Consider the following 27918-nt stretch of genomic DNA (forward strand, 5'->3'; position numbering starts at 1 on the left):
CATTATCAAATATCAGAAAATACTTTTCTAAAATTCATTTTAAAATAAAAAATAATTTCTAGCAAACAAAAGCGCAAAAGCATGTTTCTTTACTTTTCTAGGTAATTTAAAATATTGCCTTACTTAATTCCCTCTGACGCTCAAGCTGGTTCTTTTTTCATTTAGTGCAAAGTGTATTGCCATGGGATGGTTATAGAATGTCCTCATGTGCTCTTAGAGCCTGTGGATGGCTCAGATATTATCAATCACTGAAAGCTGCATCAGAAAAGAGTCAAATTTCTGATATGGAAATTTCACGATATCTTCTACCGGAAAACATGCATCCTCTACTTTATTGTAACTGAAAAGCGCATCGATCGACCATCAGAATACAAGTGTCAACAACATCCTGTGCACAGCCTCTCTTATCCATCTCATGCCAAGCCTCAAATGCCCCATCAACATCACCCATTTCAAAAAACATTGAGATCAGCATATTACAAGTCTGGACACTACGAAAGCAACCCACTTCAATCATTCTTTCATAAAGCCTGCAAAGTGCATCAATGGAAGTTGTGTATGTAAAACTACCAGGAGTATGGCGAAGCTGGATCATTTCCTCCAAAACCTCCATTCCTCTAGTCGGATTCCTAACTCCACACCAGCGAAAAAACAATACATTAATTGTAATTAGTATTAGCATCAGGCTTAACCTTGTCCTTCACCGTCTTAAACAATGCATCGGCATCCTCGACCAAAATACACTTGCATGAAGCATCCAACAAGTTAAAGGCATTCATTTCGGGCTGCACTCGACCCTTATCCTCTTCTTCTTGGCGAATTTCTGGACTCGGTCAGATACTTCTCGGTATAACTTCTCATAATGGTTACAAAAACTCAGCAGGAACCACATTCTTGTTATTCCTCTTCAAGTAATCAAACATGCCACAGACTATTCGAAACTGCTGCTTCTTATATTTCGTACTAGTCAAAATATCAACATTTCATTACAAGCATAAGGCTCTTGGGAATAATTCTCTTGATGCCCTGGCCACATAAAGAACCTGAACGCAATCTTTTCCTCGAAATTAAGCCTACCGAGCACCTCAAGGACCAAGTCAGTAATCAGCTCTAACCTAAGTTTTCGAGGGCTTTCTCCATATTATGATTATTATGAATACAATTCGAAACTAGAGCTGCCCATTAAAATTTCACAAGCTCTATCAACACCACACTCTCTAACACGATTTCTTCTACCCGCCACTCTCAAATGTCTGCTCTAATGGAGCAACATGAGAGCATAGAAATTACACTAGCGGACAAATTTAAGGTTGTTGGAATAAGAGAAAATGAAGGACTAACGAATTTCTATAGAAAAGCAAAGAAAGGTAATTTCTCTTAAAAGCAGATAAATATACAAGAATTCTCCTCATTTTTTAAAAGTGTTAAGATTAAGAAGAATAAGAAGAAGAAGACCTCTATTTTCTTCTTGAATTTCAATAAAAAAATCCCATGACTTTAAAAAGGGAAATCGAAATAGGATGTGAAAATAGCGCTGGAGATTGGCATGCCTCTATCCGATTAGACTGTCGAGCAATGCCAGCATATCAGGAGCGGATAGTTGGAGCTTGCTTGGAACCCAGACAAAGCTAACTGGTACCTCTGATGAAAATTGTTCTTGAGGCACTTGCTGTTATTATTTAGTGGGGATAAGATATTAAATCATTTTTATTTTTTTAATATTTCCATCTCTTTTTCTTTGTGCATTATGCCATAAAAATAGTTGAAAAGTGCGTTTAAGTTTTACGTAGAACATGACAGTAGTGTGTTTACTAACCTTTCAAAAACTGCAGCCTACGAGTCCTCCGAAGTATTGTGATGAATGAATGTGGAGCTCCATATCTAAGAGAAACCTCCAAGTTCTGTTCCGAATGTGGTACAAAGAGGCTTGGAACATGAAACTATATACGGTAAAAAATATCTTTTTCCTGATCCTATGATATACTCATCTCCGCCATTGTAAAATTGTAGGTGCTTGATATCATGAGTTGACTGTTAACTTTTTGTAAAACATCTGAACTTCCCTTTTTAAGTATTTTTGATTTTTTAGGAGGTGGGATTGAAAAATTGACTAGAAATGAAGGACACTTTAGAAGAAATTAAAAAAAAACAATTAAATTATCAAGGAAAAGTAAGAGTAAGATTAAGTAAAAATTTAAAATAAAATAAACTAATTATTTCGTAAAAAGCACAGAGATTAAGATAGGAAAATGATTTTTTATGAATACATCATTCAGTTGTATGGTTGCTTAAGAGTTAAGTGATAATCTCCAACAAAAAACTAACAGGCAAATAATAGAAGATTTACTGATTTCTATTTTTATTCTCCATTTGATTTTGGGTTCATCGTTGTTTTCGTATATGTCACTATCTCATCAATGACCATTTAAAACCTTGCAAAAAATTAAAAATAGCAAAATACTGAAAATTAAGAGTACAGGTTTCTTACAACTCGCCAGTTGTATATATTATTATTATGACGATGATGCGTGAAACTATACTATATTTGATGCGGTGATTGGTGGAATAGAACTTCCTTCCTCCTGTCTCCTCTCAACTATCAAGCACCTTCCCGCCCTCTCACCTACCGCCACTCACCACCTAACTAAAAGGCTAAGAAAACCAATCAACGCCATTACAAGCATTCCTTGAATCTAATGCTGAAGCGATCGAGTCTCTGAAATGACTTTTACAACAAAAACTTGAAAATGGCCAAGACGAAGAGGCTTTAAAGATTATAAAGCTTTTAGTGTCTGCGCAACCGGAGGTAACTGAATGGAAGTTTTTAATGGCAAGATTGCTGAACGAAACGGGTCGTGCACAAGATGCTCGCAATGTGTTTGAAGAAATTCTTGTCGCAAATCCTTTGTCTTTTGAGGCTTTGTTCGAGAATGCACTACTAATGGACCGCTGTGGAGAAGGAGAGGCGGTTATTAGAAGGTTACAAGCGGCTTTAGATATTGCAGAAGAGGAGAATAACGTGAAAGAAGCGAGGGACGTGAGGCTGATTATGGCACAGATACAGTTCCTGCAAAAGAATGTGGAGGAGGCGCTGAAGAGTTATCAACAGTTGTCAAAAGAGGATCCTAAAGATTTCAGGCCTTATTTTTGTAGAGGGATGATATATAGTTTACTTGATAGAAATGAGGAGGCAAAAGAGCAGTTTGCCAAGTATCGTGAGCTTTCGCCAAAGAAGTTTGAGGTGGAGGGGTATTTGAGGACCTCATTATCAAGGATGAAGCTTTTTGGGTCAAATGAGAAGAACTGAGTCTTGGCTTTTGAAGTTTTGAGGTAATAATGATTTGGAGAATGACATTGGATTTTTGGGAAATAATCCTCCATATCATTTAGTTTAGGATTGATCTGGAAACGTGGCTGAAGTTTCACCAAGGATTATTAAAAGGAACAAAGAAAAAAGAACTGAGTTTTATAGAGCTGTAACACTTGCATTGTTACCACAGCAATGGTTTTGATCATTCCTTTTGAGGATTGTCTCCATGTTAATGCTAAAACTATTGGCTTCACTTGCAAAACAAGATATGTGATGTTTTGAAATAAGAGGAGCAGGTAAAAGGCAATAAGGCCCTTAAAGGCTAAAAATAAGTATAAATGAATAAGGTGTATTGTAGTAATTGAATAAAGTGTTGATAAATATAAATAAAAAAGAAAATAGAAGAAGAGAGCTGTGTTTTAAGAGTGAAGTTTTAAGAGTGAAAACTGACGGGAGAAGAGAAGAAAAGGGGAGGAAGAAGAAGAGAAAAGAGGGAATGATAAGGAAAGGAGAAGAGAATTGGAGGAAATAAGTTTAAAGGTAAGATTATGTATAAATGAGTGTTCTTTAAGTTTTTGTTTTCATAAATGTTAGGGTTTTGAATATTGTGTTTTGGGTTTGATTGATGGATTAATTGGAATGTTATGGGTTGATTGTTGTGAGAAATTGGTTAATTAGTTGATTGTGAGAGATTGTAGGTAAAGATGATGATTTTGAGTTATGATTTTGTTTGAATAGTGAAATTGTGTTAGAAATCAGGAGATGACAGTAGGTAATCTGTGAAATTCTGGGTTTGAGGTTGAAGTTGACGAAAATTCAATTTGGTCCCTCAATTTGTGAAATTACAATTTAGTCCCTAAACTTTAGGAAAATTATAATTTGACCCCTAATTGTATTTTGAGACTCTAGATAGTGTTATTATGAGGTTAAGGATGATGAATCTCAGTTTGATAATTGATTGGGAATAATTTCAGTTTGGTCCCTCAATTTTGGGAATTTACATTTTAGTCCCTGAACTTTATGAAAATTGCAATTCGGTCCCTGGTTCGTTCTAGACAGAATTAAGGATGGTTCATGGGTGAAATTTCAGTATGGTTATGTATTTATAGTTTGGTCCAGTTTTGGTAAAATTATGTTTTGGTCCCTGTTTTGGAAAATTATCGTTTTAATCCATAAAATTAGGAGACTAAACCTGGTTTTTATTATGCATTGGGATCTTTTGTTTAAGTTGCTTTTGAGTATATTTTCATATTGTTGTAGGTTCTCCTAACGATCCTCAATAGGATTTTCGGGTCTTTCGTCTAACATTCCTTTAATTCTATATTTTCCGGATGAGTGGGATAATCTTTAATATGCATATATGATAAGTAAATATGTATGTTGATTATATAATGAGTACAACTCGTTAATTTCTTGAATATTTATATATGTTGCTTATTTTCTGAGTACTCATTTATTCTTGAATTTGCACTCGCAATCTATCAAACTAGATTCTATGTTATATGATATACGTTTCTCTGATGATTCTGTAAATATCTATTATGCCTTGATATGGGACTTGTCAGTAACTCCATGCTAACGGAGAGTAGTTAGCCTGTGTGCACATAGTATTCTGTATACCTAGCTGGTGAGAGAGGCATCAGCCTGTAGTGACTGATCATCCCACAGTGGTCACCTTCAGGTGTCATCTGGTCACTTTTGAGTTTCATCTGGTCACCTTCGGGTGCTCTCTGACATGTAGTCCATTACGTTATGATGATATGTTTAGTATGTATATGTATATGTATATCAAGATAAATGATCTTGCAAACTATTAATATCAAGAATATCTAAAATGTATATTAATTATTATTCCCTCACTGAGTTGGTTGAACTCACCCCTCATTCTTAATATTATTTCAGGTTCTTAGTTTGTGATAGCAGGTGAACCTTGTTGAGTGTTCCTGCTTCTTCAGTTTTGGGTCGGTATGCCTTGCTTATCTTTCAAGACTGTTTGATTTGATGTCTTAGGCACTCCACTATTACCTTGTTTTAATTAAGTTTGGATTTTTGACAATGTAATGAGTATTATGGAGAATTGTTTTGTTTTAATTATTGATGAGGAGTTTTAAACTATCTTTTAATTTCATCAGTTTTGAATAATATAATATTTCTGAAGATTATGAAATGCTGTGTATTTTTGAATAAATTATTCTTTTGATATGTCTGTTTTGAGGCTTAGCGTGGGCGGGGTATCCTTTGTTTTGAGGCTTAGCGTGGGCGGGGTATCCTTGCGGCACCGCTCCTGCGTTGCCGATCATGGACCCGGGATTCGGGTCGTGACAAGATATCTTGTTGGCCTGCATTTCTTGTGTTTGGAATATTGTGGTTTTAAAATATTCTTCGAATCAATCTTGAAATGTGGAATTTTTTTAGGAATAAGTTAGATAATATATTTGCTGCACAGATTTTCCTGATTTCCTTAATGAATTATCAATCTCCCATGACTTGGAAGTTGATGCATTCTTGTAGTATTTGATATAATCCAACCTCCATGATGTGCATTTAAGGAAGAGATTTGTCTCCACAGTTCAATTTTGTTTTAATTTTAAAGGAACACTTTCTAAAGCTCTGTGAGTGGTACTTAAAGTTCTAATTCAGAGCAAATGCCATTTTAGCAATAGAGAGGGGACCCTAGGAATGAAGTTTCTCCACAGCTTATTATGTTTGCATATTGAATGTTATTCCTCTTTGCAGTATTGTACTGTCTGTGATGTCTAAATGGTGTTCCTGGTTGGAGAGAAATGATAGAATTTTAATAAACCGGTGATAGAATTTTAATAAACCGGTGCACTTCAAGACAATTGTTTTGGATAGGATAGTTTTCATTTCTTCTTTGTTGCGTCATGGTTTGTATGCTTTTAGGGGAATTTCCTTGCCCATATTCGGCAGGATTGGGCTGCTCTTTCATGATATTGCTTTCACGTTTTTTAGGATGGCTTGTATTCTCCATCATGCTTTTGGAATTCTTTTCAGTCTGTCAATCTAATTTTCTTCATCTAGGAAAATTTTGTTATTTTGTTCTGCTTCTTCCTGGATTACTTCACTTTGATTTGAAGAGTTTCTAAGTTTGGCATTAATTGTGGATTCTTATTACTTGCTCTCTATACTATTGAATTTTGTTTACTGTGAAAAGTGAAGGGTTGCTGAGTGTGGCATGAATTGTGGATTCTTATGTCTTGGTTGCTTTGCTATTGAAATTTGTTTAGTTTGCACGTGGCTTATATAGATTATTCATTCGTGTGTACTCATTCCTGCTAGCATTACACAAGAACTATGCAGTGGATGCGCCATTACTTTGGGAAAAAATTGACCAAAGGCCCTCCTGTTGGTTCTTTACAATGACAAGGCCACAGGTGTACTTAGACCTTCAATCTTTGGAATCGCCACCACTTTTGAGGGCCTTTTGGGTCATGCCATACAAAAGGAGACTTGTGGTTTCCTTGAGTTGAGTTTATAGATGAACTATGCCTTTAAGCTCATGTCAGGCTATAAGCTGAACTGAAACTTCTCTATTTTGTCTTTCTCATCAGAGTTTCAGCCAGTCTAGAAATTCTGCCAGACTCTTGAGTTTTTACAGTTAGCTAGTGATAAATATAATCTGGTGAGATCTTGGCTGCATCTTCCATGATATAATTATTTACTGGACAATTGGCTTTGTTAGAGATGTGCATCACAGGGAGTTGGAGCTGCAATTTCTTTCAGGTTATTATGTCATGGTAGTGAAGGTGGAGGATGATGAGGCAAGATGGAGAAGATTTTCAAGTGATTTATATTAATAGAGTTGCACATTCAGGATGCCTGCATGGAGGGAACAGTTCCTTTTATCTTGAGAGGCTGTATGGTGTAAGATTTGATCATTGACGATCCTGCCACTGGAGAGATGAACAAGTCAACATAAATAATTGAAAATAATTAAAGTATATTTCAAGTTTTTTGTAGGTGTTATGACCTCATAATATTTCTTTTTTTCTTTCTCCATACAGGGGAAAAAAAAAAGGAAAGGAAAAATCACACTGCTATAAACAAATGCAGAAGAAAAGGTCATTTTTTTGAGAAATATTATTTCCTTAATTCGTTAAAGGTTTAAGGCTCCTTGCGTTTCCGCCCTCCTTTTCCCTTGTTTTTCTTAGACTTGCTGTTTCCCTTCCCCCTGTTCTATATATCAGGATTGCTGCCTCCGGTTTCAACATTACACTGTGAAATGTTTATCTCAACTTTAGCAGAAACGCAACTCCCCTCAGCCTTGCTGTTATTACATTCCTCATCACGTTGGCCATCTGACGCAATGTTTCTCTCTGACATCTCTCTTTTAAGATTTTCATCGTGTTGCAAGAATATCTGGCTTAGGAAAAATTCCATTTTTGGCCTTCTTGACTGCAGCTTCTCGAGAAGTTCTCCAATTGTAGAAATGTCGCTCTCATGTTCTGGTTCCCTGAAAATAAAATATACTTGAAATATTATCATAGCAAGTAGAATGAAATACTTCATTAAATACCATGGATCTAGGCATCATGTTTACACTGACCTCATTTCTAATGCAGCATTAAGTTGCCCCATTTCGTGAAGCATGGTGGAAGCTTCCTCAAGCAGGTTTTTATTATCAACACCGGGAGGGTTCTGAAAATTCCCATCAATTGCTGCTTTTAAAAGGCAAGTAATTCTGTCTATATCCACCTGAAAATAAATGATAAAATGATTAGCAGAAAGAAATAACCATGTCTCTGAGCATGCTAAAAAAATAAAAAATAATTCGAAAAGCAGCATTACCTTAAATGTTGGATCGCATGCAATATTGCTTCTTTCATCTACTCCATGGTTTGGAGATTTTAGTGCTTCAAATATTTCCCAAAGCCGTTCATGGCTCAATGGAGGGTTACCCTCATCCTTCTTCCCACAACTCGAGTTCCAGTTAGCCGTATCTCCAACATTAGATGGAAGCTCAGGTATCTTCCCCAGATCTTCAATGCCCTGAGACACTATTCCTTTGAATGAGCTCCTAGTGTTTGCTTCAACAGCTCCCGTGTGATCCTGAGCTGTAGCATCAGTCTTTGCAAACAAGACTCTTAATACGTTGTCTTTGCTTTCATTGACCTTCATGTCCACAAAAATAGCATCTGGACATAAAAATCTTGAGCAATTTTTACCAAAACTCACAACTACCAGAGGATTGCCAATCTTGCTAAATGCTTCAGCTACCACAGTTGGATTTACATTCAGAGAATTATGTTTCTGCCTCTTCCGGATGGCATCATAAAACTGACTTGGCAGTTTTTTGGTGATATACTTCCTACCCAGCAAGTCAGAAAGCAAGCCTTCACACCATCCAAAGTTCACATAAATTAAACATATTATGACAACCAATCTCAACACTACTACAGCATGGTAGTCATTCAGGACCTTCACGTTCTTTTCTGATACTCTTATCCACTCCATCATATCCTTCTCATTATAAAGCAACAGCTGAACAGTGTCAACAATAAACTTCAGGATGCTTTCTGTAGATTGGGGTGCAAGTCCCGTCCAACTTTCAAAAGTTGGACTCCCATGGCCTTCTTGGTAGATAAGCCATTCCACAAAAGAAGACTTTGTTGTAAAACAATAGCCTTGGAAGTAGGATAACAAAATTAGTTGGCGTTCAATCATGTATAAGAAACAACCAGGCAAGATATACTCTCCTTTCCTCCAGTTGGCATTATAAGTATCTACTAGAGCTTCATGCAACTTCCAAATATAGGACACCTCGCTCACATTCCTACAGAGATCCTCAATGAATGCCTTCCATGAAGAATTCCATTGTAAACCATCTGCCATCTTCTCATATGGTTCACATACCATCTCACCAGAACCAAGAATCATCAATGCGATCCTTCCAAGTTGCGCATAAGACAGATTGTTCTCAAGTTGCGCATAAGACAGATTGTTCTTTGAGCTCACATCTTCAAAGATAACTTCCTTGAGTAAATTCCTACAAATCTCAGTTCTCCTCAACGAAATCATATTCTCTTTCAGTGATTCTCTCCAGTCCCTAGAATAGATGCAATCATAGAAGCATCCAGTTGCCAGCCGAATGAATTTCCGCAGTGCCTTGATATCACCATGTTCAATACTTAGAAACTGGCAATTCAAAAGAAAGTTTGCCACCTCATATATATGAGTAAGAGACCTGCTTTGGCAGAAGAGGGACAACGAATTCCTAACTGATAAATTGTAAAGGGCTTCAAGATTGGTTAATACATTCATGCCAACAGAAAGCAATTCCGAACACCAATAACCCTGAGCAGCAGTGACAAACTGATGAACATCTACAGAAACCAAGTTCCCCTTCCTACGAATAAATTTTCTGGGTATGTCCCTCACCCACTGAGCATCCGAGATCATCAGAAAATAGATAGCGTTCAGATTATTAAACTGTCTCTTCACGCCCAAGTAATTCAAGCAGAATTCACCAAAATCTCCATAATCAGTTACATCTTGCATTTCAAGACGTCCAAGAAACTTGAATATGTTCACAATCTTATCCTTCCAAAAATTCCAAAAGTAAACAAGCGTCTCAGTAGAGACCTGATTTTTCAAAAAGTTTCTCTCTGACAACCTTCCTAAATCAGACACTAAGTCATTTTCCCACCAATACTTTGAGGTATTTAAATGAAGATGCATGTCCAGAATCATTCGAGCTGATAATATTTCACCTCTGATACTACCATGTCTCTGAGAAGATTCAAGACATTGATGCATCTTGAATAAGTTGTGCTGGCTATTCAATAAAATTTCAGCTTCTGTGTGAACAAACTCATAAAACTGATCTGACACATCCTTTGCAAGTAACTTAGCTTTTGTCAAAAGTTCCTCTTTCTGAAGAAACTGCTTTAAAGGCCAGCCTTTGCTTCCAGTTGACCACAGAGAGTTTGCAAACACAAACCACAGAATAAGCAATGATGCCTCCTTAAAATGTCTACCCTTGCCCAGTAGATCTGCCTCAAGGACAGGCTCACCTTTCAGCTTTGCAATGCCCGCCGCCTCCAGGAAGTTCCCTGATTCCACTTCCAATGACAAAAGCTCATCAAGGCACCCTAAATTAGTCAAGAAAGTACGAGCTGAAGACATGGAATCAAAAGCTCTAACATATTTCATCATGGCTCTGTTGTCATTGAGCTCGTAATAATGACAAGCACAGCTTTCCAGAAACTCTTGTTCAATTGCATCCATTTCTCTGCTTCTTTGATCTGCAGTCCCGTGTTGTTTCCAGTACTGTATATAATGCAGGCCCGTGTCGAAGAGTTTTCCTTTGGTACACGCAGACAAGCACTTGGAGAAATTGCAGCCTTTTGCATATACTTCAGCTGCAGAACAATAACTTCCAGCAAGAAAAAAACATTCTCCAGCTCTCTCCATTGCAGATTCCCCACATTGCAAGTAAATCCTACCTGCAGAGGCCAGTAAATCCTACTCGGTAATAACTGCAACTTAAGGTTAAGATCATGCAGTGAACTGCAAATCTGTGAATTTCATAAATAATTTTCTCACAGAAAAGATGGTGCAATTTGCAATGAAGAATATTAATTCAGTGTACAAGGGACACAGGCAATGGTCATAACTAACAGAAACAGTAGAAAACCAAAGGTGCAGAATAACAGTGGTGGCAAGACTTTTCTGTCAAATATATTTTCCATCGATCAGCTCATGTTTCTGTAAAAACGCTGAAAAGGAAGTGAAGATAGCACAAAAGCATACCTGCCCTATCATACTCCTTCAACATGTAAAAGCATTCGGCAGCATACTCAGCCTTGCCTATTGATTCAAAAATTTCTGCAGCCTGCCTACGGGCAACAGCAGCCATTTCAGGATTTGAACTATGCATTATGTCAGCAGCTTCTTTAAGCCCAGCAGCCTTGGACAATTTCTCCCCATATTCATCCCCTGCTCTTTCAAAGCACATAGCTGCCATCTCATATGTACCCTCACGTAAAAGCTGTGTGACACCAACAAAAGGTAAGGAAAAGGCAAGTTACACGTGTATGAGCATGGCGAGACGACAAGAATGCAATGTGAAAGACACTTTATGTCCTTTCAAACAAGTAGGAATGGGATGTTGAAAACATATAATATCACTGAAATCAATAAACCAAGTGAATGCATCAACTTTTGATCAATCACAAAAAATAATTAAATAGAGTTGCATATAAATTTTTTTTAAGAACATCAAAATCAAGAAATTATAAGTTAAATGCTACATTAGTATAACAAGAAGCAAACCTTGTAACCCTGAGACTTCCACTCTTCAGGACTGCTAGAAACTTGCATTGCTTGGGCAAGCGAATCATCCAGTTTACTCACTTGGACAAGGCCCTTCTTCGTCCAGTAGTCAAACATTGGTCTGGAGAACTCCTCCACATTCTCACAAATCCACAACCTTTGCCGTGTACGAGTGATAGCAACGTATAATTGCTTCAACTCAGAGCACAAGACATTATGTTTTGCTGGGCTGAAACTTGGAAAGGATGGGGAATTGGCATCAAGTAAATCTTGTTCCTTCATAAACTCATAGACAACTCTCCATTTATTTTTCAAAGGTGATGAGCCAAAAAAGTTGTACAAGAGGACATCCTAAAAAAAGGATGAGGCAAAGAGTTAAAAGGGTAAAGATATCAGTGGCTAAAAGAAATGTGATGTTTTTTCAAGATTGTAAGCATCCATCAGATTTAAAAAAAGTATCCGCTCTCCGGCACTGCAATTCAGAACTAAAAAGGAACAAATTATCGAAAGGTTGAAGTTACGAGCATAGTAAAAATTATCGATGTGGTGATCAAATGTGTTGACACGCCTGGAAAAAAGTGCAAATGATAAAGATAATGTTCTAAATAGGAAAAACAAGATGTACAGTAAACCACTGACCTGAAATTCTAGGCCCTTGCACTCTATAACAGTCAAAACAAGAGCATGCTTCCCAACATAGTTATTAATCTCTTTCTTAGCAGCATCATCCCGCACCAATATGACCTGCTCTGCTCCCAACCCAACAAAATTGCTTCTCACATTCCCACTATTCCCGAAAATAGTTACAATTGCATTTTCATCATTCCCAGATTCAAGTAAAATAGGGGCTTCCCCATAAATAAGACTTGTTTCATGGCTTAAGACATCAATAAATGAAGGGAAAAAACGGTAAAGAAGATCAATAACACTCTGAGCTAACTTGAGCACACCAGCATGGGTACGGAAGTTCTGGTTCAAATGAAATATTTTAGATATTTGACCTTTCTCGCTTCTGTCATTTCCCACACGCCTTGATGCTAAAACAAATTCCTTATAGAACAAAGATCTTATATCTTCAAACCTAAAGTCAATCCCCCTAGTAATTGTTTGCGCTGTATCACCACAAAAAACAAATCCCTCATCTACATTCCTACAGATATGTTTGAAGAGAGCAATCTGCCTCATTGTAAGATCTTGGACTTCATCAATATAGACAAAAGCCATCGCCTCACCCTCATACTTGTAAGTTTTAAGACGAAAATGAAGATCATTTACAAAATCAGCCATATCAAAGTCACCATTTTTTGCCTTCATCTTTTCATAATCTTCAAAAATATCATATATTAAATCTCTCTGCTGCTTATTTAAAGTGGATATACGACCTTCTGACAGAATAACATAATCCTCTCGGCTCAGTCTGCCATCATAAGACTCTCCAGCTCGCAGGCCACCTTTTATATAGGAAATTATCTCAGTAAATACTCTCGATGAATCAAGCTTTTTTTTGAATTTTTCATTGAAACGTGGCCAATAAACTGCACAAAACTTCTCGAAGTTAACCTCCTTTGTTTTTATAAGAGTTTGTGCTGAGATTGATCCTGAATTCCCTACTTTTTCATGCAAAAGCTGCCTCATGTCAGAAAATCTTTCAAAGTACGAATTACCCACTGTTCCATCAAGCATCATTAAAAATTTAAAGAAAGTGATAACAAGTGGGTATGACTTTGGAGGAATAACTAAGAAAGAGTTTGGAATATCTTTGAATTGTGCTGCATCATCAATATCTTCCATATCAACTGAACTCCCTTCTGCTGAGTACTTTCCACCAGAGGCAAAGCTGTACACACACAACAAGGCTCATATAAGAAAACAAATACAGAAAGCAGGGTAATTTTAGGATGAATTTTCCGAAGTTTAACAATAATGGAATGCGGTGATCTGATTAAAAAGAAATGCTTATGAAGTACAGAAGTAAGCTAAGCTAATTTTAAGGGCCTGCTATAAATTTCTAAAAGTTCAATCCAGCAATGCATATGAACAAATGCTTGTTTTAGAGAATAAAATTTCCTCAATAACAAGTTGCATCATGAAAAGCACACTTTGAAAGAAAAAAATTTAACCTGGAGGTATCAGCTCCAGCGTCGAGTGTAAACAATACAAACCTTTTTAATTGTATCATATGATGCTTCATGGCATAACAGAGTTTTGGACTGACTGTCACAAAAAGTTGATGCAAGACTGTTTCTTCGGCATCCCCAACACCATCCCCAACAGATTTAATGTCATCAGCAACATTGTTTCTCCTGCTGCTGTCCTCTGAAGTATTGAAGTATCCCTCTGATGCCGTATGAAATAGTTGCTCTTTCTTAAACAGCTTCATTGTCAAAACAATCGTTTTACCAGTCCCTGATCGTCCTAGTATAAATGTACTTCTTGGGAATATGATTATCTCGAGTTCTTCATCAGTCACTTCAAATGGGAGTTCCAATTCTCTTCCATCACGGTCAGAAAGCAAGTGGCTCACGACCCCAGAAGATAATGAGTAGAACTTCATCAACAACAAACTATCACTCACTTTTGAGTTCTCTACATAATAGGAACCATCAGGACCATCAGGATTTGAATTGCTTCTTTTTTCATTGTTGCTGCAACTCTTATATCTGGGAATATCAAAAGAGGTTGTCCAAATTTTTGGAACTTCCAGATCTCTGAAAAAAAACAAACAATAAGAAAAACTCAACAAAAGAAAAGGAAATCTAACCGTTTCAGCCAAATTGAAGCAAATTTCTATGTAATTATTTAGGAACACAAGTGCACAACTAGAGATAGAATAAATATTGCAAAGGCATACCCCTCTAGACATTTCTCATTGCAATGACTGATAAAATCGTCAGTGTACGTCTCAAAGATGCCCTCTAGACGTTTAGCCAATATAGGAATATCTTCTAATGGTAATAAATCCCAAACCTTCAAAACTTGTTTGTAGCATATTTCCTTCTTTAGGTCAATTGAACAAATTACATAAAGTCCTTCAACCTTGAACCGTTTCAAGATTTGAGAAGAGCTTCCGCAAATGAAGTCCACACTCCTTTTCTTAGGACGCCAGCCACTGGAAAGTTTCAGTAGAAGGTACAGAACAAGTGTCTTCATTCTTACTGATGCTAGTTTGCCAAATGATTTTTTGAAGTATTCACTGAAAAGAACCTGGACCGCACAAATATCAAAAGAAAATAACTATGATGCTTAACACAAACATCTGCCATAAGGACTGCCAGAATACAAATATGATGGATGACAGAAACGTAACTATGAGATAAATACCTTCCATCTAGCACTTCTGAATAGTGCACTTTCTCCCTTAATCAAATCATCCAGCTGATCAAACTCTTTCTTGACTTCTAAAATGGCTTTGGCCAAATCCTTGTCTTCATCAGCATTAAAGAAACAATTCCGTTCCTTAGCATCATGGACTAACTTTTCCCAAATAGATTCACTATTTGATAGGGTTCTTTCATTCCCCAAAATCCAAAGACAATGCCTGAAATGGCATTAAAAAAAGGTAAGAACTGTCGTTAGAACAATTAAAAGACACCAGGAAAGAGCTAGTTGGAAGCACTACCTAGCCCGTGTAAGAGCAACATTAATTCTCCGAGGATCAGACATGAACCCAATTGCGCCACCTGTATTGGATCTCACGGTTGATATTATTACGATGTCCTCTTCGCCACCTTGAAATCCATCGATTGAACTCACCTTTACGGAAAAACCATCAATGTTTTCATACTTCTTACCAAGCTTCTCTTGAATCGCACCAACTTGAGCAGTGTATGGAGATATTACACCAACTCTAACCGTTTTTCCACTCCATGCTGCATGCAGAAACATCAAAGGATGTCAAATAATAATAATAATAAATGATAGCAAAATCTTGTGGCAGAAATTGTTTCGATGAAATGATGTTATGCCAAAAGTTAATCACAGAAAAGTATCAAATTCGTAGTGTCTATGCTTTCTTCAAAGGTGAAAGGTCATTTGAATTGTCTCACTTCTCTATTATTAGTCTCTCTGAAAACAAGATGTCAAAAAGCATTGACTTTAAAGGAGCTAAACAGTCATACAAGTGTTTTTAATGCAAGATGAAAACACCGTCAGAGAAAGTTTGGTAGTTGAAGATCATTTAATTTCCTCACATGCAAAAGCAAAAAAATTGTAAGCATCAGTTTGCACAGAAAAATTCCAAGCCTTCGGCTGTAATCATATATAAAAAGTCCTAAACACGATGGTAACAGAAACTTCAAGTTCTTGCATCATATACCTTTGTACAGACTTCGCAGTAATTTCAGCACAATGGCTACCTCAACCATATTTTTCCTGCTATGCCCAACATCATCTAGCTCTTCTCTTCCACCAAATACATTTATGAATGTATAGGGAGCAAACATTGGCCCTGGAAGATAATGCTTTTCAAAACTTCTAGCCTTGACATTTGGTGCATCTAAGATCTGATTGAAGTAGAATTTTGAATTAGGGAAGCAACTGATGGATGGATGCATTCTGTACTGCATATCTAAAAGATGTTTTGAATGACCCAATGAGCTGAGCCTTTCAAATAAACTCCTTCCAAAGCCAGCTTTATCACAAACCTAAGAACCATAAGCTATAAGAAGCCAATAGTGTAGAAAGTAACAAATCTAAAATTCAATTCAACAAAAAAGACAATAATAAAACAACGAGGTAGCATTTTCTTACATTGCTTACGACCATAGCTGGTAATTGACACTCATCACCGATTAGAATAGCATGCCTAATACCAGGAAGTTGTAGGGGTATTGTTGATTCACACTCTTTTAGCTGAGCTGCTTCGTCAACTACCAAAAAGTCCAGTGGTTCAATCGGCAACAAATGCAACTTATACGAACTAGAAGCTGTGCACAAAAATAAGGTTGCTTTCTGGAAACAGAATTCCTCTATTGACCGCTTGTTCATAGCACTTGGAAGATCCAGATGGCGGAGAGAATCCCACACTCTTTTCAACATAGTAAGGCATTCACTTCTCTTTAGTCTCAACCGCAACAATATATCATTAAAACCTTGGAAAGAATCCTCATCTAACTCTGGGTGTGAAAAAACTTCATGCAATTCATCAGAAATCACAGCCGCATGGAATAGCCAAGATTCAAAAGAGTTAAGTGACCCAAACAAGGATACGATGTTCTGAATGTTATGTTTGAGAATGCATGTTTCTGGTATGTGAGTGCATAATAAAGTGAGGCATTTTTTTAGAGGTAATGCAGTAGAGCGGAATCCATCTCTCATAAATTCGAGAAACGTTTTAAGCTCTCCTTTGAGGTCAACAGCTTGATAGCTACAGTTTTCCCTTTTATCTTCATTTTCATCATCATGCTCCTGCATTTTGATTAGTTCATTCTCCACGAAAACGGCATACTGAGAAACACAATCTTTGAAAAAATCAATTGTCGAATTGAAACAATTCCACCAACCAGTCAGAGGTGCAAAGCACTCTAGAAGCCTTTTGACACGATAATCCAAATAGACTTCCTGAGTTTCAGAATCAACTTTGAGTCTGCCCTTATTCCCAAACAAAAGAATATCTCCCACATAATGAAACAAAGAATCGGTTCCTGAATCTGCTTCATGAGATTCTTTGACCAGCTTGAGCACCCTAGAGGCCACTTCTGTAATTGAAACATTGGTTGGGGCACATGTTAGAGTTCTGCATTTCATTTTTAGGAGGCTAAAGAGCAACATACTGACTGTTTTGGTTTTCCCGGTCCCTGGCGGGCCCCAAATAAGTTCAACTGTCGACTTATGGTTGCGTTGCTTTTTAAGCAGACATGCCAAAACCGCCTTGCCTTGGGATTCATTCAGTTTAGATGACAAATTCACAACATTCTCATCATAGATTGCACGTTCCCGCATAGAATATTGGTTGCAATTTTCCTCAACCTGTTATCCAACATGGAAACTCAATCAAGTTCAAAACAATATATTACATGCAAAACAGACACAAATTCGTCTCCTGGAAGTTGTCTCTGCAACTAAATTTATATAACAGAAAAAAGTAGTAGAAAGATAGTGCACATCTATTTTACAGAAAGACAGTCAATAGAGAAAAACACTACAAAGAAAAAACTATAGAGAGAGAAAGCGAGAGCGTGAGGGTACAAGAATAATTTTAAGCCAAACTGGATTAAAATAATTTTTTTAACATTTTACTTTACATTCCAAGCAAGAAGCTCAAATGATGATACGAGTAGAAAAGCGAGCAGATCCACCAATCAGTCCATCCATTTTCTCCGGCTTTATTCCAAATTTGGTTTTGAATACCACCAATCCATCCCTCGAACGATTTGGAAATTAATAGCATATTTTAAGCCAAACTGGCTATCTCCATGTTTCCACGTGTGAAAATATAGCTTCTACATGTGACCTAAGGCAATGCAAAATCTACATGATACTAGAGACAGTAATCACATTCATATATCTCTTACCACAGAATCAGTGCGCAGAATCTCTTTGATGATATTCAAGTTTCCGAACATGTGGAGTGCATTCCATATTCTTTTGCTAGTTGTTATATTAGTCAATGAAATCACAGTAAGTGATTTGTGCAGTCCATCACTAATTTCAATGTCTTTTTGCGCCTTGACTGTGAAAGAAGTATATGTAGCAGCATCCTCGGTCTCATCTCCTGTTATTCTGGTGACCACAGCAAATGTCCATGTCCATCCAACCCTTTGCAAATCAGAGACATTTTCGGGTTTAGCGCTTGTTAAAATAACGATGTCGCCGGGCAATGTTTTGTAATGCTCATTGCCACTGCCACGGGATCTGTTTCTCCAATAATCAATATTAACATCATACAATAATGTGCCGTGGGGCTTGGCCTCAAAGAAAGCAACCATTTCAGCAAACGGTGCTCTGGAAATAATATCCATGCTTGAGCTCAATTGTTCACGGGTTTCTTCCAATAAAGGAATTACATATGATCGAAGATAATGCCCAACCGAGTAAAATGACTCTGGAATATTTTCCACCTATAAAGGAAAGCAAAACACGAGGTCATTCAAAGGACATGAAGGCACCTCAAAACATGCTATCTCCAAATATTCCGCTGCTACAATAATCTAATCTCTTTACACGATGCGAGGACAGCTCAACTGCAACAAAATTATTTCCAGGGAACACAGCGACTAGTTTCAAAGTTGAGGAGCTTTCACAAAAATATAAACAACACTGAACAACATTTAAATGTATAATCAAATTACACATTTATTTAACAGGTTGCGCCATTGCATCACATAAAATGTCAACAATATATTTTGCTAAGCTTTGTTTGAGCATTATATAAAATTATATGAATTTGATGAGAATTTTAAGGTTATTCATAGTGTTGGAAATTACACATTTATAAATGAAGATTTTAATGTTGATTTAATGGTGGTAAATAATGATATGTTAGATGACTTAGCTTCGCAATTGAAAAAACATTTAGAGGAAGAAGGCGGTATCCAAAAAAAATAAGGTTGGAATGTATTTGGGTGATAATTGTGAGGATTCTAATGATTTTAAATTAAATATTCTGGGTTAGTGGAGGCGTAATGCTATAAAATACAAGATTCTTTCTAAGGTGGCACAACACGTGTTAGCTATCCCGGTATCTACAATTGTTTCTGAAGCAGCTTTCAGTACTGACTGTCGTATATTAGATCCATTTCGAAACTCTTTATCTCCATCGACAATGTAAGCACTTGTTTGTTGTTAGAATTGGTTTAGTTTAGCACCAATTCCAATCAATATCAGAATCTTCATGGATTATATTGAAAATTCTGAGATGATTGAGTAAAGTAATTTCTTTTACAAATTTAAATGTAGTTATTTTATAATATCATTTATTTACATATGTTGAATCTAGCATGAATTTATATTTTTATAGAATTTGGTGAAAATTTAAAAAACTCAACTGATTGTTAATTTGTAAGTTGTATTGATGATATTGGTGTAATCCTGAAATATAATTGTTTTGGGTAATTAATTTACTTTACCTTGTTAATTCCTTTTAAAATTTTGCACTGTTAATTTTTTTTAATAGTTGAACTCTAATATGTAGCTAATTTGCTAGTGTTTCTTTATAGCATTATCTTTGCTGAATCTTTTAACTTTTGATGTTGCTAGAAGTTTTGGATGCAGCTATAGTGCTGGTGCTGGATTTTTTTCTTCAAATTATGCTGATATTTATGATAATTTATTATTGGTTGCTAACGTATCTGTTTGCTAATGTAAATTTTTTTAGTGTGATCTTTTTTAATTTAAGGTCCTCAAATTTAATCATGCATCTTGTATATTGTATTGATTTGAATTTTCATAGCTTATTTCTTTGCATATTAAAGATAGCAAAATGTGAAGCATTTCAAATTTCTTGTTGGTATAAGCATTTCAAAAAAATATCAATCTTCTAATTTGATTAAAAAACTTATAACAAACCAAACTAAATTAAAAATTTTTAAAGAGTTTTGATTAAAAAGTCTATAAACTTAGTCCAACAAAAAAATTTAAAAGCCCAATTTAATGTAAATCCATTTAAAAAAATTCAAAAAAACTCATTAATTTGAAGATTGGGTTTCCCGGTTTTAAAGCTAAAAAACCAAATTTAACCAAATCAAAATTCGGTTCGGTTTGATTTAAATTTTAAAAAATTTAAGTTACTTAGTTTAGTTGGTTTTTGTTGTTCAAACCAAACCATGAACAGGTCTAGTGGGTATCAATGTCGAGTTTTGGCACAATTAATCAATCATGTAGTAGCATTAAGACTAAGACATTTATCTAAACAGCTACGAATTGTCAACTCCTAAAAAATATTTTGACACCAAGCATACATGCAAGAACAAACTCGATCCATTATTAAAAGAATTTCCAAAACTCTTCATTTTTATGGTAAGTTAGAGCTGCTCTGCCTCAGCTTACGTTCAGGGCAAGCAATGTGCAATTCAAAATGGAATGGACTTGTAATTAAGGGTCTAACCCACTATCGATGTAAGAACCAAATAATTTTTTAAATCAAGAAGTTGTTTAATAAAGGAAACGTCAATTCACTGCACAGTAAAATAATCCAAAAGCTGCAAATAATAATCGCATGCCAACAATCTAATTTTACAAAATAAATAACTAAAGAGAGAATGATGAAAATAGAAGGTAGAAAGGAAAAAACCTTGAAAAGATTTTCATTGAAAATATCCTCAAGAGACCATGAAAAAATGGTGTCAACGAAGCCATGATCATTAGTAATTTCTTTCTTCTTCATCATCTTGCTTGAACTCACTGATCTTTCCATCATCAATTTCTCGTTTATCTGCGATGATGAAAAGAGCTTCCTACTTTCAAACTTATAAAGGAAGGAAAAAGGTTGTGGGGGGGGGGGGGGGGGGGAGTTCCTTCGCCACAAAGAAACAGGTATAAACACCGAAGGAAAGAAAAGAATAACCTTGACTATACAATGCAGTACGGAGGCTCCCTGGCTATGGATTCAAAGAGAAAAAGAAAGAAAGAAAGAAAGAGACAAGCATTATCCCATCTCTGCGTTGCCTTTATTACAGGTAAGAGGGAGTGTAGCTTCTTTATTATTGAGAAAGAAAAAGGCAGTCCCAGGAAACAAGTCTTCTCTTCGTATCGCTGGAGAAAGAAAATAAAAGGTCGGTCTTCCCTCAAGTCTTCTCGTATTCTGGTTCCTTTCTTGACTTCAAAAAGCTCCTTTTTTTTTTCTTGCGCTCCTTCTCCACATGGAAATGTCATGGGTAGTTTATGAGAATTTGTTTTCTTTTATCAATAATGTAACTCCTTTGAAGTAAGGTGTTGTATAACTTTTTTTAAAAAAGAATTCTTCAACATCTATGTGTATTTTTTGTTTTCATTCAGGTTATGCTACTTTCTTGACTTCAGTTCCACTACAAATTGGATTACATTTTTTTAATTTCAAAATATATTTATTGAACAGGAAACTTTATGATATTAATATTAAATTTAGCCTAACAAATTATTATCAGAATGTTTTTTTAAGATTATAATAACTTTTTTAAAAAATTAAACTAAATTATTATGACCAATTTAAAATGCATAAAATGTTAAAGAATATAAACTAATATCAGCTCGTCAAAAGTATTGGAAGGATTCTTCTAGGTTTTGTTCGAAAAAAGGTTTTTGCTGAGAAACAAATGACACGGATGTGTGAATCGAATATTGTCCATCATGACAACGACGAATGAATCGAATATTGTCTATCAGGCTCAAGAGGTAAAAATCTAGGTCTGTAATTTGCCTCGAGAAAGTAGAAACTCGGGCGATCACGTACGAATTTGTTTTTTTTTATTTACATTTTATTTTTTAACAAACTAAAAATAAATTTATGAATACATGCGAACCGCGTGTAAAATTTTGATGGGCTAAGGGCGTGAGGGTCTCATAGAATCTTCACAGCACGTAGCGGTTTCAATAATTAATAGAAAATTGTTGTGAGTTAAAATAGCGGTTTAAGTTCGAGGGAAAAAAAAACATTTATCACAGAAGATAGTTAACAAAATAATAGCTTGATCTGAAGTTAAAAATGGTGTTTCAGTTTAAGGATAAAAAACATAGGAGATGTCTCGTGCAGAGGAATCAAAGGTATTCCTTTTTTGTTTTGGCATCTTATACGCGTGATTCTATTCTCTTTGTTGTTGGTTGTTGGTGATGATGGTTATTAGTTTATATTAAAGTTTATTATATAAATATTTGAATAATATTTTATTTTATAAATATAAAATTAAAAACTCATTAGTATATATGTAGTCATGTTTTTTTAATTAGGGATAAAAAAAATGTTTGTTTAAATAATTTAATTTAAAAAAATATATCTTTTTAATGTGGAATAAAACTTTTTAAAGAAATTTTTTAAATTTTACTATTTACTAGATTGTCTCTTAATTTTTTTTAGTGGGATATTAAACCCTCAATTAGTTTTAATTTTATTCTTTCTTGGTTCACTTGGGTCAACCTGTATAATCTGAGACCTGACTTTTTAGTTGGGTTAACCCCCAAACCAAGTTTAATAACTATGAAAATATAATAATAAGGATCAACATTTATTTGTCTTGTTAGTTATATAATTATAATCGTATTTTTTTAAAATGCGAATTAAATTTAATTCATAGGTTAAATTATTTTTTATATTTAATTTTTTTTATGGTGTGGGTTTAAATTATAAATGAAATTTAGTTTCTAAAAAATAAAAATAAAATATTCAGAGGGTAGCCAATTTGATTTGTTACAATAATTCCTTTTAAAATCGACTTTAAAAACAACATTTCAAAAATACTTTTAATAATACAAACCTTATTTTTCTTTTAAAAAAAAAAACCCACCGTCACTTTCCTTTTGCTTGTGATGACAAAACATCTATTTACCCTTCCTCTCTCCATTATTCCTTGTGGTAAGTGTTCGGGATTATAATATAGGAATATGTTATTACATTTAAAACCCACGGTCACTTTTTATAAAAAAAACTTTTACTATTTTTCAATTAAATATATATTAATATAATATTTTTTATTTTTTTAATATAAACACATTAAAATCATTTTAAAAAACACTTAAAATACATCAATCAAAATAAAAATAATTTAAAAAACACTTTAAAAAAAATTAACACAATACCGAACTATATTTTAGAAGGAGAGGATTGATTATAGTGACAGGGAATAAATCCCTTTCTGTTGTTGTACTGGATATATATATAATGCTGACCCATGAGGAAGTGACTCAGAAACCATGAATGGGTTTGCCAATTATCATAAAAATATCATAAAGCTATGTACGTAGGCAAAATAATAATAATAATAATAAACACCTCCTCAAAGTAATATTTGAAAATCCAACAATTCTGATAATTGTATTAGTATGTGGTCGAGAATTGGATCTTTAGAAAGCAAGGATTCTTTCTGGATGCTATCGCCATGATCGATGGTTTCAAGATTATTCTGGCATCTTGAAGCCTGGTTATTACATTTGTTGAAATGGACTCCGACTAGGATTTTCTTGGTCGAGGTCTTGTCGGATTGGTAAGCAAAGAATCTCTTCGAGAAGATGGCAGGAAACTCCAATCACATTCCTGAGCAAAAATCCGCATGCACTCGACCAAATAATGTGCTGGGTTTGCCATTCCCGAATGCTCTAGCTGGGTTTGCTGCAGGGGCTCGATCTCTGTTATTTGCTTTCTTATTACTGGATTAGCGATTTTGGATATCACTGGAGCTACCAAGCAAAACAATAACGATGGATCGATTCGTGATTTATTGCATCTGGTGGAATGGAATGCATATATGATCTTGTAATAATTATGGAGCATGCCAATGAATTACAGTGGATATAAAATCAGAGATATTAGGGCCTCCCATATACGATATATAAAACTTTATAATGTTGTCATGGATGTTGTCATAGAATGACGAAACACTGTCGTCCAATGACATAACATGCATGCCAGTGAATCTCGAAATTCTTTTTTTTTTTTTTTATAATCATCGAGAGTATATTGAGAAGGCCATAAAGCGAATAGCCAAAGAGAAATACAAGTAATATAAAAAAGAAAAAAAACTGATCTACTACAGCAAACAACAAGAAGACTACCTAAGATTTCTTATTACACTATAATCTGATGCCATCAGAAGATCTTAAGAGGTCATTTCCTGTATAATTAAAGTTTAAATCTTGAGTATGCAACCAAATAGTAATCCAATGAAGGATGGTGGAGAAACAATCAAACTGATCTCGAAATCCTTTCTAATATTAGAAAATGTAACACCTTGGAATAACATGATTACTTACTTGTACTATTATTTTTTCCTTAATTTAAGTTAATAATGATCAGTTTTTTTTTTTGGGTTAAAGGCCGCACTATCTTTTCTCGTTAACTGCAATCTTTGTCGGTAGAATACTTAGCGCTGAAGGAGTTTGTTCGCAGCCCAGGATGATAAACCTCTCCTCAAAACTAATTTACTCGAACGAGGAATCTCATGTGCAACTTAAATTATTGCAACAATTAATAAGAACATTAAGGTGATTCTTTTTTTGTTTTGGAAAGTAATTTTTGAAAAAGTATTTTTTTAATTTTTTTTATGTTTGTTTGCTATTAGAAAAGGTGATCAATGAAAAATATTTTCCGGTCAATAAAAAATACTTTTCAGTCAAAGAAAAACTCTTTCCAGTTAACGGAAAACACTTTTCAGTCAAAGAAAAATTTGACTTGATTTTCAGGAAAGTGTTTTCCCTTTTGGTTGTTCTAAACTTTCACGTGTTTATTTGCCATTAGAAAAATTGGTCAATAGAAAACACTTTCCAGTCAAAGGAAAATTTGGCTTGGTTTTCAGGAAAGTGTTTTCCAGAAAAATTTGGACGGAAAACACTTTCCGAAAATTCTGAAAAATTTAGAAATGTTATTATTTGTTGACTATATCAAATTTGATCCTCAAATTTTTAATTGCTATATATATTTTGTTTTAAATATTTTTTTTTAATTTCATCACTTAAAACTTTATTTTTATATTAACTTTGGTCCTTATTTTTATAATTGTTATTTGCTTTTTTCTTATCATTTTTTATTGAAATTTTTTATCTATCAAATTTGGTCCTCATTCTTTTAATTGTTACTTATTTTATTTGAAATAATTTATAAAATGTTAATTATTATTATTTTAATTTCTTCATCTTTTAATTTTTTATTTGATCTCTATTATTTTGATTATTATTTATTTTATCTGAGATAATTTATGAAATTATATTTTTTTTCAATTTCATTCCCATTTAACTTTTTAATTTGTAAGATTTGTTCCTCATTATTTTAATAAACTTGAAAAAAATAAAACATTAATAAGTTATTTTCCAGCTCATTTTTCATAACATAACAAAAAACTGAAAAGTATTTTCCAACTTATTTTTCATTACATTATCAAATATCATAAAATACTTTTCTAAAATTCATTTTAAAATAAAAAATAATTTCTAGCAAACAAAAGCGCAAAAGCATGTTTCTTTACTTTTCTAGGTAATTTAAAATATTGCCTTACTTAATTCCCTCTGACGCTCAAGCTGGTTCATTTTTCATTTAGTGCAAAGCGTCTTGCCATGGGATGGTTATAGAATGTCCTCATGTGCTCTTAGAGCCTGTGGATGGCTCAGATATTATCAATCACTGAAAGCTGCATCAGAAAAGAGTCAAATTTCTGATATGGAAATTTCACGATATCTTCTACCGGAAAGCATGCATCCTCTACTTTATTGTAACTGAAAAGCGCATCGATCATCAGAATACAAGTATCAACAACATCCTGTGCACAACCTCTCTTATCCATCTCATGCCAAGCCTCAAATGCCCCATCAACATCACCCATTTCAAAAAACATTGAGATCAGCATATTATTCTGATTTATAAGTAACTATACCAGGAGGGTAACCTATGTTTCCCGTTTCTTGCAAAATTTTATAAGCCTCGTCAATTTTCCAGCTGAACAAATTCCTTCAATCAATTCTTTGTAGTTTGTATGTTAAAGCATCAGGGAGGCAACCGTTGTTTATCATATCCTCCAGAAGCTTACAGTACTCGTCCATTCTATTATTCCGGACCAGAGCCCCTATCATACCGAGCACCTCAAGGACCAAGTCAGTAATCAGCTCTAACCTAAGTTTTCGAGGGCTTTCTGCATATTATGATTATTATGAATACAATTCGAAACTAGAGCTGCCCATTAAAATTTCACAAGCTCTATCAACACCACACTCTCTAACACGATTTCTTCTACCCGCCACTCTCAAATGTCTGCTCTAATGGAGCAACATGAGAGCATAGAAATTACACTAGCGGACAAATTTAAGGTTGTTGGAATAAGAGACAATGAAGGACTAACGAATTTCTATAGAAAAGCAAAGAAGGGTAATTTCTCTTAAAAGCAGATAAATATACAAGAATTCTCCTCATTTCTTAAAAATGTTAGATTAAGAAGAAGAAGAAGAAGACCTTTATTTTCTTCTTGAATTTCAATAAAAAAACTCCATGACTTTAAAAAGGGAAATCGAAATAGGATGTGAAAATAGCGCTGGAGATTGGCATGCCTCTATCCGATTAGACTGTCGAGCTATGCCAGCATATCAGGAGCGGATAGTTGGAGCTTGCTTGGAGCGTGTCCGTGCCAGGGAGACTCAACACAACACAGAGAGAGTTCATAGCTATATATTAGCATCCGTAGGAGGGCGGGCTTGTGCTGGGAGATTGAATTTGCAAATCAAATTAATTGGGTTGGCGCCTCCATCTCAAATTAATTTAAGGTTCACGATCATAATTAGTTGCCTCCTCTGCCTTTTAAATAAATAATGATACTTTACTAAATATTCTTTTTGAAATGAGTAGATTTTGATGAAGTTAACAGTTTAGACTTTACTGTGTACTTGTTATTATGGTGTGTATTTTTTTTTAAAAAAATATTTTTAATTAAAAATATATTAAAATAATAATTTCTTAGATAAAAACATGTCAAAAAAATCTAAAAATACATAAAAAGTATTAATTTAATGTTTTTTAAATAAAAAATAATTAAAAAACACTTTAAAGTTTAAAAAACATATTATAATACAAAAACAAACACTCTACTTTTAATATTCTTACTTTTTATATGGGAGAAATTCATTTCAATCAATGAATAAACACATGGATAAGTATCAACTAAATAGATATATTTACAAAATAATTTTGATCTAGTAAAAGAATAGTTCAAATTGTTGATAGGTTGAAATGAAAGTCTCTTGAGATTTCAATAAAGTATTTAATTTAAATACAATAAGTTAAATAAATTATTTGAAATTGATAAGGGAATTTTTAGCATGTATATTTTCCACTATTTATGCTTGATTTTGAAATATTTTGGATGTGTTGCACAAGTTAATTAAAATTTTGGATCACTTTTTGAACTATTGATTTCGTGAAAAATTAATGTGTTTTCAGATACTAGATTACTGACTAGGCAGAATCCGATAGTAAAACCGAACATTGATTGATTTTGAGTTGTAAAGGAAGCTATACAACTCAATTCCAAGTGTTCGTCACCATTTTCAAATATCTGAGATGAAGGTCTACAAAACATATGAAGATCATGGAACTTAGTTTTGTTGTTTTGAAGCCCAAAGAGCGAGTCGAAAAACAGAGATTGAATCAGACCCTAACTTCCTGCACTCAAAATTTTATCTTGGGTTATGGCCCATATCTCAAGTCTTAG

The 27918-nt window shown here is 34.6% G+C and overlaps 2 protein-coding genes across 2 annotated transcripts; one reads left to right on the plus strand and one right to left on the minus strand.

The window, feature by feature from the left end:
* Positions 1-2542: 2542 nt before the first annotated feature.
* Positions 2543-3575, plus strand: LOC133704373 (protein SLOW GREEN 1, chloroplastic-like). Its single transcript, XM_062129182.1, has one exon. The coding sequence runs from the start codon at positions 2828-2830 to the stop codon at positions 3305-3307; it is 480 nt and encodes a 159-aa protein (XP_061985166.1). The 5' UTR covers positions 2543-2827; the 3' UTR covers positions 3308-3575.
* A 3658-nt stretch (positions 3576-7233) lies between these two features.
* Positions 7234-20991, minus strand: LOC133704372 (uncharacterized). Its single transcript, XM_062129181.1, has 14 exons — positions 20835-20991; positions 18118-18663; positions 16355-17572; positions 15921-16248; positions 15225-15474; positions 14927-15143; positions 14457-14809; positions 13768-14313; positions 12245-13442; positions 11606-11956; positions 11084-11321; positions 8120-10776; positions 7878-8026; positions 7234-7784 (listed from the first exon to the last, which is right to left on the minus strand). The coding sequence occupies exons 1-14, from the start codon at positions 20958-20960 to the stop codon at positions 7508-7510; spliced, it is 8454 nt and encodes a 2817-aa protein (XP_061985165.1). The 5' UTR covers positions 20961-20991; the 3' UTR covers positions 7234-7507.
* Positions 20992-27918: the final 6927 nt, after the last annotated feature.

This window comes from Populus nigra, chromosome 10 (assembly GCF_951802175.1).
Source record: "Populus nigra chromosome 10, ddPopNigr1.1, whole genome shotgun sequence".
Taxonomy (NCBI): Eukaryota; Viridiplantae; Streptophyta; class Magnoliopsida; order Malpighiales; family Salicaceae; genus Populus; species Populus nigra.